Genomic DNA, 14943 nt, shown 5'->3' on the forward strand with positions numbered 1-14943 from the left:
GGGTTTAGTGGATTGGAGAAAAATTGTTGGCTAGCAAATAATACATAGCAGTCTAGTGCAATAATCTAAAATAATACATGCCCTACCACTTTGATTAGTTACAGCAAAGATGACCACCTGACCTGACCAACAAAGGAGAGTTCTTCCAGCTATACAGCCTAATCCATTTGTTGTTGTGTTCCGCTCAAGAAAGTAACCAAATTCGCTACAAAATGTTAACACAAAACTCGATAAAAATAGTCCTTCAATGGACTTCTCAGTAGGCTACAACATCATTCTAGCAAAAATAATAGCCAAAAAAAAAACCTGATCTGTCTCACAATCTGTCTCACAACTGACGAAGGGTGTGTGAAAAAAAAAAAATTATTGAAAAAAGGTCTCTAATAAGTAGATGAAACAAACAAGACTCACTTTTAAACGATCCGCGTTTGTTGGGTCTTTTCGATTTTGGGGCGGTGGTAAAATGTCACGTCACGGACCGGCCTATAAGAAATATACAAAAATAAATATTGGTATTAAGAATCTGCATTGAAAATTATGTTTTTAAACAATAATTTCTTACCTCAATGGATAGCATGATGTGAGGAGTGGTGTTGTGGTGTGGAGGATCATGAGGAAGATAAAAGTCTGAGTTTGGCAACTTTTTATCCATCATGAATCACCTTCGTGGTCAATTAATATTTCTCCAAGATTGATGAACCTAAATAATACCTGGAAAACTCATTATTGGAAATCACAAACTGCCTTGTCAACTGTGTGTCTGTGTCAACTATGACTGCTATTATCTAATGACGCGAAATAAGGACAGAATAAATTTAATAAACTGGGGGCGTATTCAACCTGCGTCTTTCACAGACAAAATTGTCACATTCCTCAACAAAAAGTGCTGAAAATCAAAATAGGGCCGGGTCAAACGCACAAGTCAGCATATCACTCACATCGATTTAAAATCTTTTACCTTGTGACGAATTCCTGTTAATAATAAACCTCAAACACTCTTGAACACACAGTGAAACACTAATTAACGTAAGCATCCATAATGTATTATGTAATGGTAACAATGCATACCTGTTGACTTTATTCACACACGTGTTTTGTCTTCATGCCGACATGGATTCATAAAAACAAACTTTGTCTGCTAGTTAACATTCCGCCATCTAGTGGAAGTAAAGCAAATAGAGTTTAGAAATTTTTAACAAAAATGGTATTATATAATTAAATTGATGTAATTATGTATTAATTTGTGTTTATAATTTATATTGTAATTTTAAATCAAATAATAAATTACCATATTCGAAGTTTATTCATTATTATTCTACTAAAATCGTCTGCTTGTCTGCTCCAGAAATCTGACATTAACAGAACAGAATAAAGAAGTAAGAAAAAGAAACATTTTGTAAGTGATTTTAAAAACAGTTAAAACACTGAATTAGGCCTAGTTCATATTTAGTTAATAATTGACTGAACTGACTTATGAATGGAGGAATCTTCAGACAATAGTGAATCAAAACGGCCGCAATTTGGCACAAGACACTTATCGGACCCTCAAAATGTTTTCCAGCATAACGCATGGTAATGTCTTTATTGGTTTACTTATACGAAATCACAAGTATGCCCAGTGTTGGTTTTCTCGTCTGCACTTATGCTACGAAAATACGAGATTCCGAAAGAAACCTTCCATCGAAGAAAATGGGGATGGTAGGATACTGAAAAATCAAGATGATTTATGGCAGCATAATGCTTGGTAGTGAAGAGAAAAAGAAAGGGGCATCTAAATCCATTCTAACTATTTTTATTTGTCGTTATTAGGGATAATGTTGTATGGGGAGACGAACAGATGAAGGAAGCAGAAGCCAAGCTGAAGCTCAACTCTTCGTCTTTCATGACAGAAGAAGCTGCTCTCAAATATGAAAAAGAGGCCAGCCAATTCTGGGACACCTTCTACAGTACACATGAAAACAAATTCTTCAAGGACAGACACTGGCTTTTCACTGAGCTTCCAGAACTTTGCAATGAGCAGCCAACTGAAAATGTTAGTGAAACAGAAGTTAACACAACAGGCTTCCCTTGTCAATCAGCTGGATTTAGAATCATGGAAGTTGGTTGTGGAACTGGCAGTACAGTTTTCCCCTTGTTGGAAGCCAACACTCTAAAAAAAAGTTTTGTCTACTGCTGTGATTTCTCACCAAAAGCAGTTGAACTTGTCAAGAGTAATCCAGAGTACGATCCTACCAAATGCCATGCATTCGTCTGTGATCTTTCCGAAGACAACATCACATTTCCGTTCCCAGAGAATAGCTTGGATATAATTCTTGTTATTTTCGTTCTGTCTGCCATTAGCCCCGAAAAGTATGTATTCGTTCAAAAAGTTAATATTTCCCTATTAGTTTTCTAATGTAAAGGCTTTCATTCGTTTAGATTTAGTTCAACGATTAAGCAGCTCAGTCGTCAGTTGAAACCAGGAGGAAGGATTTTCTTCCGAGACTACGGTCGTTACGATATGGCCGAATTACGTTTCAAACCGGGTAAATGCATCTCAGAACATTTCTTCGTCAGAGGAGACGGCACAAGAGTTTACTTCTTCAGTCAAGGTGAATTTTTGGCTTTTCCAGGTTATAGCGCAAATATTTAAATTTTCGCATTTTAGACGAACTTCGAAAGCTTTTTGAAGAATCTGGCCTCGTTGAGGAGCAAAATGTAATTGACCGAAGGTTACTTGTGAATCGGGGAAAACAATTAACAATGTACCGAGTATGGATCCAGTGCAAGTATCGCAAGCCAACGTAACGCGGAAAATGATTTTATTGAGAATTTTGAGATGCATTATGTTGTGTGATGTTTCAGTTTGATACATGCCTTTTCCCCTTATCCCTCGAATTCGCTTCTTCATTGGACGACGTGGAAAGTCTTCTTTTTCTGTCTTTAGTAGTTAGATCCTCTTTTCGGAAAATGTAAACCAGGTAAAGCGCTGCAAAGAAAATCCAAATGAAACATGAATTCCCGCATAAGTTAATGATTAAGACAAACTTACAAACAGCCTCCCATTCAGCCTTGGAGAGCGTTCCGACTTTTGGACGGAATCCATCTGCATTAGAGGACGAATCTAGATATTCCTGAACGTGTTCGTAATCAACTGATTCTTGACTAACGGGCCTTTGATTGCCATACGGAGGATAAGCCTGGAGGAAAATTATTTACAGTTTTCGTTACATTGTAGGCACCTTTGATTTCTTACCTCCAATGCTTTCATCCTCATAAGAAGATCCTTTCCTTGATCCAATTCCTGAATAACAAATTCCTCGAATCTTGTTTTTTGTACAAGGGTTAGGCCGTATTTGGAAGCTAACCTGCATTCAAGGTGACATCAGTAAAGCTTAACAAGAAATAACAAAATTATGATTACTTTTGAAATGTTGGAAAATGTACAAGAAACTCGGGGCAATCAACGACCTCTTCTAAGTGGAAGTTGTATTTAGCGCCAAACAGAGGAGGGGGATCTAAAGGTGTCTCTATTGGAAATTCCACACTGAAAATAGAATTTCCAAATTTTCTGTTTTCGGGATATTCCTTCCGACCAAGTCGTCGCCTAAAGCAAAACCGCGTTACAATATGTCCAAAAAGTCGATTGTTTAGCTACTTTTACATGATGTCTTCAGCATCTGTTGTAGTTCCAATGAAATAGCCTCCAGGTTGAAGGTTAGACGATACATTTGCCAACATTTGTTCAGCTTGGGGTAATGATTCAAACGAATAATGAAATGCAAACTGACAGCTGACAAGGTCTAGTTTCAATTCACGATTTGCCATGCGTTCCATAATGTTCTCCTGATAACCAACAAAAGGATAGTTCTTAGGGATTAAAACTATTCAACAAAATGAAGGAAAATGTTATATAGATAATGCAATAGACCTAAAGAAAAAATTACTTTGGAACAGTCAGCAGCAATGAATTCAGCTGAAAATACGTTGCTACGAGATCTATGTTTCAAAGTTGCATAGCGATCTTTACACTGCTCGATGGACGTCTCGGCAATGTCGGCACAGACAACGTGATGAACATTTCCTCTTTCCCATTTCAACAGGTCACCACCTTTTCCACATCCCAAGTCAAGTACATTCAATCTGCAATGAGAGCCGTTTTCTCTCCTGATACGATCTAAAATGTTTCCTAAAGAAGCAAGAAATATTCAATTGGTTTTTCATTCATTATAAATTTGTGTAATGAACTTACCTATTATTCTGCTTTTGATCCAATTGTTAAGATTCCTCATGTGGAAAATTCTGCTTTCCTTCCGCTCAGCAACTCCTCTCTCTAATAGTTGGTTGTAGTGGTTTGCAACAACTGAGCCTACACAATGTTCTTTTTCATTGCTGTCTGTGTTCTCTGTCTTTCTGTCTTTCACTGCATCGTGTTCTTGATTCGACTTCTCAAATGAGTTCAATAGATCATTTGACAGTGCTGAAATGCCATCTTCGGGAATATGCAACTATTTCAAGGAACAATACTGTTATTGCAAGGAACCATCAAAATAGAAATTGTGTTTATTTTATCATACCTGGATCTCATTAGACAAAACAGTAGTACCATCAGCAAGATAATCCATTATAGATAGTTGTGATTTCAACAAATGTCAATTTAGTCAATAAGCATTAATCTAATCTAAATTTGCTATCAAACTTTTTAGAATACGTTATTCAAAGTCAAAATAAAGACGAGTTCAGAATAATACAATATAAATAAATGTTAAAGTAAACTAGTCAGCCGGAGTCGAGAGAACAAAAACGAAAAATTGTGCTACTACGCCACCCAACGGAAAAACGGTAAAGTGTAGCTGCCAGATTGCTTGAATTCTAAATAAGATTTTAAAAAATAAATAAATAATTAAATCAGATAAATTATGATTCATTCATTCATATCAGCAGATAAGCAAATCATAGTGGCAATAGTAAGTATTGATGACAGATGATAAAATACCAGAGCATCCATGAAAATGGGTCAACAAAATTCAGGCCGAGTGGCGACTAGCCCCAATGACGTGTATCCAATCCAATGCAATTAGCAACATTAAAATTTGATATCTAGTTTCGTCTTTTGTGGCGCTTGATAGCTTTGTTGCTACCAACGACTGAAATAAAATGTTAAGAGCATCTCAATATGCCTACTAGTTTCCTTAAATCACACATCATGTTACAGTCAGTGTTCCACATTATTGACCATTGACTAAAGACTCTTGGATTCAAGGAGCGAGAACTAAAAGCAACTATTTTCCATATTCAGCTTACCTTTACAAACACGAAGGACTTTAAATTAAATCATATTTTTACACACGACGAATGGCGACTCAAATCTTCTATTGTGTATGGTTATACAAGTGTGCGGTAAACCAAACAGGATAGAGAATTGCCGGGTTTAAAAAACATAATGTAACTGTGGAAACATTTTATCTGGAAGGTAAAAACTCAATTCGAAAAATAGTTGAAAGGAAGAAAAAATTGTTCATTTACTCTGGCCCTCTGGGAAGATTCGTCATATTTAAGTTTCGTCTTCCAGCAGCTCTTGGACAACCGTATCGACAGCCTGAATACAGTAAAGAAAATGGCAATGAAAAATGTTCGAATACAATCACTCAAATAATTATAACTCATACTTGCGAAATTTGGCGTCTCTTCTCATTTTCCTCCTTAATAATTTCAACTTCCATCGCAGTAGAGGGTCGTTTCGTTCCGTTCATACGCTTCCTCATGTTCTTGCGCGATTTCATTTCACATTCAATGGAATTGATGAGCTGGTCGACTGATGTTGCTTCGGGTACGCCATCCTCTTGACAGTAGCTGTCACTCAAATGCTCCCGGAGCGTATAGTCGCCCATACCCAATCTACCCCTTGTGATTCTGTCCATGAAGAATTCGTCAATTCTCATCAAACAAATAACCATCATATCGATCGAATACGACTTCCATCCATCGAATCGCTTCATGGTTGAGTAGAACAACTCGTTTGAATGTGAATCAATTGAATCCAGCGAAAGCCCATAAGGACGAAGACCCCAATTCCCCATAATGTTCATATCACCGTCAATATGCTCATCAAAATAGTTGGAAAAATCCTTAAGAAAAGAGCAAAAAGCAATTGGATAAATTTCAATTTCGGACAGAGTCAATCAAATAATAGTTTTTTTTACCCTTTTCCATTTTTTCAAATACATTTGGGCTAGTATGGACTTGTAATCACCAGCCGACTCCTGATCCAGCAACCGGATGAAATCGCTCTCATATTCCTTCACCTCCTTCTCATCGGTGATTTCCAAAATCTCCAGATTCTTCTTAATGTCCTGAAGCGCGTGTTGCCAGTTTCTTAACATTGAAATATGCGGGCAATATTTCTTGATGGCATTGGCTGTGGCCTCGTCATTTTGCGTGGTTGTAATCACTGCTTCGGTTGTTTTCAGCTCCGGGATGAGTTCGTCCAGTCGCATAAAAAAGACATTATGCGCCGCTTCTAGCTTATCTTCGTGGATCATGAACATTAATGGAATCACAGGAAGCTCTTCAAACTCCGTTTGACGATACGTCAAGATAGACAAGTTGTATGGGTCCATCTGGAAGGTGCTGGTATCGTACGACAGGCACGGGGCGAATAAGTCTTCTCGATTGAAAAGTTGTTTGAATTCATCGATTGTATCTGTGAAAAAATTAATTAAATTTTAAATCTCAATCAATTCGTAATAAAAGGCAGACAATTACTTGATTTGAAGCAAATGACTAGCAGTTTGGGAGCAAGATGAACATCGTTCACAAAGTGAGTTTCGGAACGTAGTTCAATCAGGTTGCAAATAGCATCCAGGGATAAACGTTCGTCATGTCTGGCAGATTTCTGAGCATTCCGGATCTGTTGGATGTTCCTCGGCGCGTCCGTGATAATCCGACTATCTGATTGTTCGGGGGCAGTCAGCACTAATTCGGAATAGACTTGGAGTGGTAATTTCTTTTTGGCACTCCTCGTTTCACTTAAAACGGAAGGGGCTGCCCGGTGGAATTCTTTTTCGGTATCCTTGGCATTTCCGTGGGAAAAGTCAACAACGACCGAGTTGTCACCTTGGTACCAAATCAGGAGTTGTTTCTCGTACAGCGAACATTCTATGGCGTGTTTCGAAAACTCGTTGGTGTAGTCGTTCCCGGGACCGATTTTCAACTTGAAGTAATAGCGTTTACATTTGGCATCTCCGTGACTGAATTTGACAGTGGCATTCTGGCGCCACCGGTAACCGTCTGCGCGCCAATCTTTGCGACGTGTTGTACTGTCCCATTTATAAATATACTGGTAGCCAGATTTAGGTCGAAGGGGAACATGTGTGAGAACTTCCAAATTTGCTTCTGGCTCAAACAGTTTCATTTCTTTTTCATATCTCTGCATTTTGTTGGCCATTTTGGTCGGTGGAAGACTTGACGCCTTTCTCTTGCTGGTTATCCTTTCAAATTCCTTAACATCCAGGGAAAATGGCCACTCTTCTGTTTGGTGATGTATGTTGCATTGATGTTTGGAATTTTGCTGTTTTTTTTTAATGTTCTACAGACTTACTTTCCAGCAATGTGGATTATGAATTGGGAACACTGTATAAATCGGTCCACAGCTGAGTCTGAAATAAAAATAAACAAATTGAAAACATGATCAGAAGAATGGAAAATTATAAACAGACTACTAAAGAAAATATGGGAAGTTAACGCCTGAGTGGTTTTTATTTCTAATCAAAACCTTTTTACATGTTCCGGTCCTGAGTCATTGTGCTCAGAACATTAGACAACATCAAACGTTTAATTATTAATGTGGCAAATTCTCAATTGTGAATCAATCAACCAACCCAAACAAATCTTTTCATCTAATGTTAACATTACATTGCAATATCAGAAGGACTTTACTCCCCAAACTATTCCAGCATGTCACAGATTACAACTCAAATGAGTCACCTAACAACCTTTCTTGCAATTTTGGAGTCGAGACTTGTGACTTGTTGTTTTGATATTGAATTTACCTGACAAATCGAAAGTGCACGTTTAACACTTTTTGAATTTGTGTATGCTTCCACTGTTTACAATAAAAATGGAAACTTGTTCTACAGTATAGCGTGGAAACGAGAAGTCGTGGCTGCTATGGCGGACGCGGAGCTTGGCAGACGAAAGCCAACAAACTTTTCCACCTTCCGTTCCGCGGATTACTTTTTCCGCGCAAACTCGGCCGAAATTTGGGATTTTACGCATTCTACTGTTACGTGAATTCAAAAATAAATAACCTGTTGAGCCTGTTGGATGACTTATTTTTATTTTCCATTTCGGAAAATTAATGGGGCGCATTACTGTGAAAGGATGAGAAAAGATTTACCATGTTGGCTGTAAATCATGTAATTACAATCAATCAATAACTAATGACGTTTCGACAGAGTTCTTGGTACAAAATAAACATATTATTAGAAAATGAATTCAAAACGAAAGTTGTGCGTAGGCTACACCAACCAAGAAGTCACGAAATGGCGGTTTCAAATTCCAGTTTTATTAATTTCCTCAACATCGCCAGATCAAAATCAATGCGCAGCAACGGGAACTATAAAGACAAAGCAGGCGCGATTTGGCTTTCACTAGATTTCCCTACTATCCCAAGACTGAAAATATCACGAAATATCTCAATCGAACCAAGCGCCAATGTAGTAATAGTATCGGGACTGGTTGATTATTTATTTTTTTTTTTTTTTTTACTTTTACCAATTGAAATATGAAGTTTAGAATATCTGTAACGAAAGAATAATTTACAAATACGCGGTCCAGTGAAATTCCTGACGACGTTTCACTTCGCTACTAGGCTCCCAGTGATCTTGCTTGCCACATTTGGCGCGATAACAACCTCGAAACGAATTATACACAATAAATAAAACCACGAGAAAATTTATTTTTTGAACGTGTTGTGTTTCACTCTCGGCACGCAGATTTCAACACATATTCACGTCAATTTTTCCCCAACTGATTTGTTGTTTCGCATCACGGAAAGAATATTAGAAGTTATTTCGCCCAGTGTGTGTGTGTGGGTTTTCCCCCCCTTCTTTTTCAGTGTAATTCCTGTAATCATGATTTATCGCTATCAAAATGTGTGTGTGTACGAAATGTCGTGAGCCAGCTCAGTTTTCACCGGCTAGAATTCCGAGATTATTGCTGAACTGCGTACGGAATATTTTTGAACGACACTCCAACACACACACACTCGCGGAGAGAGAACAGCAGCAGATGTATAGGCTATACAGAAAAGGACATGGCCATACCTTTGCCTAAATTCGGTGGACTATATAGCGTTGTCATTCCAGGGCCAGCAATCATCTCTCGATTTCACATATTTTGATACACAGCTATCCATCTGCATGTAATAAATACACAAATAGTAGTTACATTTCCATACTACCAACATGTTTTACTCTTTTGGCCCCCAACGTTCAAAACGTTAAAGCCAAAGGTTGACGTTTTACAACGCGCCTTTGACGCTCGGCGTGATCTGGAGCTGGCCCTGGGCTTTCAGGGCGTGTGTCGATCCTTTTTCAGAGTTGGCGGAGAAATTTTTAAAAGAAATATAAATATCGATCACACGCAAATATCTCAGCGTACTACATTTTATACGCACAAAACACAAAAATCTCCCGTGGCGAATTGGCCCTTTTTCGATCCTTCACTTTCAATATTTCACAATCGAATGCGATTTTTCTGTTCAAATCAATCGCCGAACAATTTCCTCAATGACAGTCGCCAAGTTCCTTATTTAAAAAGAATTTGAAATTTATTCAGCGCCAAAAAATGTTGAATACAACGGGGGGAAATAGCAAACGCATTCGTCATAGTTTTCCCGACAGGTCGTTCCCTCCTGTCCAACGGCACCCACCAATTGCCAGACGTGTGAATGTGTGCAGTTGATTTCCGCGCGTACACTTTCACGACTGTTTAGATTCTTTTCTTTCTGTTTTTCTAACGCCACGATGGCTGTATAATCTTAAACGGGTTGTCACTCATCTTTTTATTTTTTATTTCACTTTAATAAGCGGTTGTTATGTTTGGCTGTCACCTGGACAACACACACAGTGGAAATGTGTGTGCACACACTCTCATTCTTCAACGTGATTCAGCTATATACGCACGTCATCGTGAAAGTCCCGCGTTTGAATCTCAAACGAGCGTTCACAATAATGGACGTCCGTACCAGCCACCGCACACACACACCATATCAGAGCTATAAACACCGAATTTTAAGTAGCCAATATAAATTTAGCTGGGCCTTTCAGTCCCGTTTAATCTGCACTCAAAAGGTAAAAAATGGAAGAAAAGAGACTCGAACAAGTCGACGGACACATATGGAGATGATGTCCGTTAATTGGGGGGAGCCCTGCACTTTTATGACGGCATTGATTATTCGCCGGGCCGAATTGACTTCATAACAAGCCAATCAAGAGATGCGAGGGGGGAAATTCGGGCGAGAGAATTCCATGAACGTTTTTACGAGTTTATCGTGAAAAAAGGGGCGTCGAGTTCAAGGACTGCCGTCGTTATTTAACTTTAACTCGATTACAAATTAACTTTCATTTTCCGCTAAAGGATTTCGTTCTTTTTCGAAACGAAACTGAAAGTTTTGTCAACTTTTTTCCGAACACAATCGAATTTCATATCTGATTTTCTTTTTTTTGTGTTAAGTTTATACCATCTGATGTTGGCGTCACTAAAGTTTGCCGAATAAGGAACCAACGGGCGTTGGTTGGGTCTAATCTCCAGTCAACATCTCATTGTGTCGCCTAGGAAAAAAAAAAAAGCCAAACAACAAAACATTCGAGTTCGTGAGCAAAGATTTCCTTGTCAACGTTCCCCATCAACAGACGAGAAAAGTAACCGAGCGTGAAAAATCAAATAATTATAATAATGGCAGCTCTCACCGCGCATTGATTATTCAAAGAAGAAGTTCTAATAGATAAGAAAAACTGGGTGAAATGTGTATCATCTTATAGTATATCCGGCGTGATCAAATTTTGGCGGGAAAAATTTAATCAAAATTAAAAAAAACTTTCCTTTTTTTTGGTTAAATTCTTCTCTCTTTTTTCCTCTGAGCTGTCATCGCAAATGGATCGGGGATATGACACCAATTTCATGGATTTAAGATGATGATGATGTCGTGGGAGGAGTAGCAGCCCCAACGCCCCTCACATGTCTTACAAACAAAAGGGAAGATGGTAGAGAGAACTTTGTGTGCGTTCCTCGTTTGATGAATGATGATAGAGATCATATCATTTCCGAACAGGACATGACCGCAATATTATCCTAGTCCTAGTTTTCCCCTACACACAGCCGACACACAAGGGCCCTTCGCATCCTATCCTATATGCAAATGAGCAAAGTTTGGAGTTTGATTTATACAGACGGAAGGAAATGTTTGACATTTGATTGATCTCTGCTTTTATTCGAATCATCTCAAGGTCTACGATTAAAAAATATTAAAAAAGATTACATTCTTTTAAAAACCTAATGGCCAGAGGGCGAACGCAAGAAGATGATGGGCGGTCTGACATTTGGAAAAAGTTGACAAGACGAAAAAAGAGAGTTGGATATTATTATTACATTTTGGCGAGAGATAGATATCAAATAGAAAATAAAAAAACTAAAAAATGTTTAACGTTCCATTTAATAGGGGTTACCACCCCCGTTGAGTCGCTTCGAAAATCTCCCAAGTCATAAATCACGCGTTCACCATATAAATACGCGGGACCGGTTTTGTGAAAAATACGAGTCCGCGTGACTCTCGATGTGTTTATTTATTACTCACGGCGATTACTATTATGTACGTAGTATTAACTGTTTTTTCTTCCTTTCAAAGTATTTAAAAAAAAAAAATCTATCTCTCCTCCCGATGCTGTGCGGCGGGAGGTAGTCTAAGAATCGAAAGAGTTATGGGGACGATTTCCAAGTCATCGTCGTCATGATGAACGTCTAGGAATTTTTCCTTCTTGTGTGCGCGTTCGACCTTCGCGGTCGTTTAGATTTTACCAGCGCCAACACAAAGAGAGAATAAGAGAGAAAAAAACGAGTTTTTTCCCTTAGCTTTATCATTTCACGGTAAAAGGAGAAAGAGAAATACATTCGTCAAAATAAAAACAAAAAAAAGAATTCCAACCAAAGTATTAAAAAAACTAAAAGATTCAAATCGAAAAAATCAAAACTTTCACTTTGGACATTTTTTCCAGGTATAAAGAAAAACAAATGTAGAGGAAAAGTGGAAATGCAAGACGTAATAGTTGTTAATATATCCGACGAAATCAAGTCGACGTCGAAAAAGTCAAACGAATATTTGGCGAGCGAATCGAATGGGGGAAAAAAGAAATGATTATTAATTGGCATCGATGTTTATATATAGCAGCCGATCCCAGTTTAATAGGAAGGAGGATGTACAGTCACAAATCATTCGGGATAAAACAAAAGAACCTCACGAAATGTGTGTGTGTGTGTGATGGGCACACAAGAATAATTGCACAAGGAAAAAAGAAAAGAAAGAAAAACCAAATGATTTGAAAAACTAAAAGGGAGTTATAAATATTTTTGTTTTTTCGTCGTCATATCAAGAAAACTTTCACCAAAAGAAACAGCGCGCGCAACCCAAAAGTTGCGCGCATGTCGACTTGATGATGTGGCGCCAGCATCTCCCGGCCAACCACCCTGGAGGCTGGTCTGTGCAACCGCACGAAAGGGGAGGGAAAAAAATTCCCGAAAAAAAAATACAAACTTTGAATTCTTATTTTGAACAAAAAGGTAAAATGTAATCATCACAGGTTTTAAGTAGCTAGCTAGCCTGTCACTGTTGTCATCTATCGAATTGTTGGACTCGTTTCAAAAACTCAAACGTTTCAAATGGGCGTTCGGTTGCAACAGACACACACATAAGAAACGGGGAGACGTTTGAATTTCACTATCCAAACGCATTTTAAAAAGAAGAAAAAGGAGAAAAGAGAGGACTTGAAAATCAGGTATTATACTAGTTCCAAGTGGGCAACGGGGGGAAAGGGCCTTGCCGTCGGCAATAACACACGCATAATCACGCGGGAGGACGAGGTCGAACCCCGCGCGCTGGAGAAAAGAAGAGAAAGAAAATGTGTTGAATCAAAACGAAGGCGCAACAGCAGTCTTGGAAGCGGACACACTTTTTCGCTCTCTCTCTTTCTTCTAAATCTAAGCGATTCAAATTTTCCCTTTTTCCCCATGCACACACAACAAGAGAACAATATAAATATGACAAGCTCGGCCTAGCTTTCAGGCGCAAACTGGCAAAACGCCCTTTTGCGTGATGGCCGACAAACGAAATAAAATTTCCTGTCCTCCATCAGAGAGACCCAACAATTTTGAAAACTTCTCATTTTGGTGATGCTGTGGGGGTTGTGAACGCGAAAAGAATTCGGCGCGGCCTATAGACAACACATTTCACGTCTACGACAATCAAATCACCGCAGAGCTGAGAGAAAGCGACCGAATTTGTTCGGGCCGTTTGTTGCACACGGCAGAATATTAGCGGGAAAAATGAACCAAATCGTTCACATTTGCGTACGTGTAGATATGTTGACGGGGGCATTGGAGGTGACCAGGCGTGACCGCACCCACCTTGCCACCATCTCGTTTTGGTTGTTGAGATAGTTTATCGCCAACGAGCGAGCTGTCAGTCCCCGCGAAACTTTTACAAACCAAAATAAGAAACGAACGACGAGTTGTTGATTTCAGAAATTCCCCCCAAAAAAAGATAATCGTGTCAAATTCAACCAAACCGGAACTATTCGACTAATAAATGAGTTAAGCCCATGTAAACATTGATGTGTAACATCTTTTTAAAAAGAACATGATTCGTTTAGTTACGCTGAACTGCAAACTGTCCGGGAGAAAGCGTAACCCGACCTTGGTACATGTTATTAGACGATGATTATACGTATAGCGTGATCTAAAAGACCGGCGCCACTATAAAGGTTTTTGTTTCTTTTTCTTCAACCGTCGTCGACGGGGAGAAAAGAGATGGCAATACTTCGATTGCGCATTCAAGCGCAAAAACAGGAAAGAAAAGAACCGGCAACCAAATAGACGAGCTGATATAAATCGCCAACGACACATTTTTCTTCGTGAATAGATAATATGTAGCGTCGAGTCGTGTTATTGATCATATTTATTATAAGAATCTCTTGCAGACAGGGCAACGGGACACAAGAATCGGAGAGATAGTTTCTGGTGGGAGGAGGAGGGGGGGTTGTTTGAATAAATAAAAGGGTCCCGCGATCGTGAGCGGCCGACTACGGTGTGACGCGCCATCACACACGAGAGCGCTGGCGCTGCTCGTGTGATGATTTCACCTTCTCTCTTTTTTTTTTTTCTTCTTATTTTCTTTCCAAAGAAGAAAGAAGAAAGAAGTTTCGGGTTAGAGTGGCGGTTGCGCAAGACTAATAGAAACTCTCGATGGAACCTCACCAGATCAGATATACACTACAGTATATATATATATATTCCATTTGATACTTTTTTAACCCCCCTCTCAAAGTTTAGCCATCCATTAGAAGCAGAGAATTATTTCTTTTTCGAAAAAAAAGGACCGCCATTGTGTGTCCAATATCAAAACGTTTTTTCTTTGAATATAAAAGAAGCGGGAAAGTTGGTTGGGGAGGATTTCGCCATCGACACTCTTCGACTTCCATGAGAAAACGGACGAAATTGAATAAGTCTTTTGTTAATAAGTCTAAAATAGCCCAAATAACAAAAGATTGGCATTGTCCGTGAGCGCACGGGTCCATCTAGTCGTGAAGAAGAATTTCATCCATCCATAGAGTTCCTGGAAAAATTCACGGCAATATATCAAATCTATACCCAATTCCTATCAACTGGATGCCTATAGGCAACATGAACCCT

At 38.8% G+C, this 14943-nt stretch overlaps 2 protein-coding genes and 1 long non-coding RNA gene across 4 annotated transcripts; 2 read left to right on the top strand and 1 right to left on the bottom strand.

Moving 5' to 3' along the window:
• The first annotated feature begins 1318 nt into the window (after positions 1-1318).
• On the top strand, positions 1319-2868 carry LOC124350702 (tRNA N(3)-methylcytidine methyltransferase METTL2-like). Of its 2 annotated transcripts, none has more exons than XM_046801511.1 (4): positions 1319-1744; positions 1810-2349; positions 2419-2591; positions 2648-2868. In XM_046801511.1, exons 1-4 carry the CDS (start codon positions 1551-1553, stop codon positions 2785-2787), a joined length of 1047 nt encoding a protein of 348 aa, XP_046657467.1. In that variant the 5' UTR covers positions 1319-1550; the 3' UTR covers positions 2788-2868. The 2 variants fall into 2 exon arrangements, with proteins under 2 accessions (XP_046657467.1, XP_046657468.1); XM_046801512.1 differs by having other exon boundaries at positions 1320-1572.
• LOC124350831 (mRNA cap guanine-N7 methyltransferase-like) lies at positions 2785-8167 on the bottom strand. The gene is made up of 10 exons (XM_046801667.1): positions 8031-8167; positions 6745-7637; positions 6183-6682; positions 4232-4487; positions 3927-4168; positions 3644-3825; positions 3404-3586; positions 3236-3347; positions 3032-3179; positions 2785-2968 (listed from the first exon to the last, which is right to left on the bottom strand). Exons 2-10 carry the CDS (start codon positions 7424-7426, stop codon positions 2841-2843), a joined length of 2433 nt encoding a protein of 810 aa, XP_046657623.1. The 5' UTR covers positions 7427-7637; positions 8031-8167; the 3' UTR covers positions 2785-2840.
• Positions 4861-5477, top strand: LOC124350913. Its single transcript, XR_006921273.1, has 2 exons — positions 4861-5193; positions 5279-5477. It is a non-coding gene; the product is annotated as an uncharacterized LOC124350913 (long non-coding RNA).
• Positions 8168-14943: the final 6776 nt, after the last annotated feature.

This window comes from Daphnia pulicaria, chromosome 7 (assembly GCF_021234035.1).
Source record: "Daphnia pulicaria isolate SC F1-1A chromosome 7, SC_F0-13Bv2, whole genome shotgun sequence".
In the NCBI taxonomy this organism is placed as follows: domain Eukaryota; kingdom Metazoa; phylum Arthropoda; class Branchiopoda; order Diplostraca; family Daphniidae; genus Daphnia; species Daphnia pulicaria.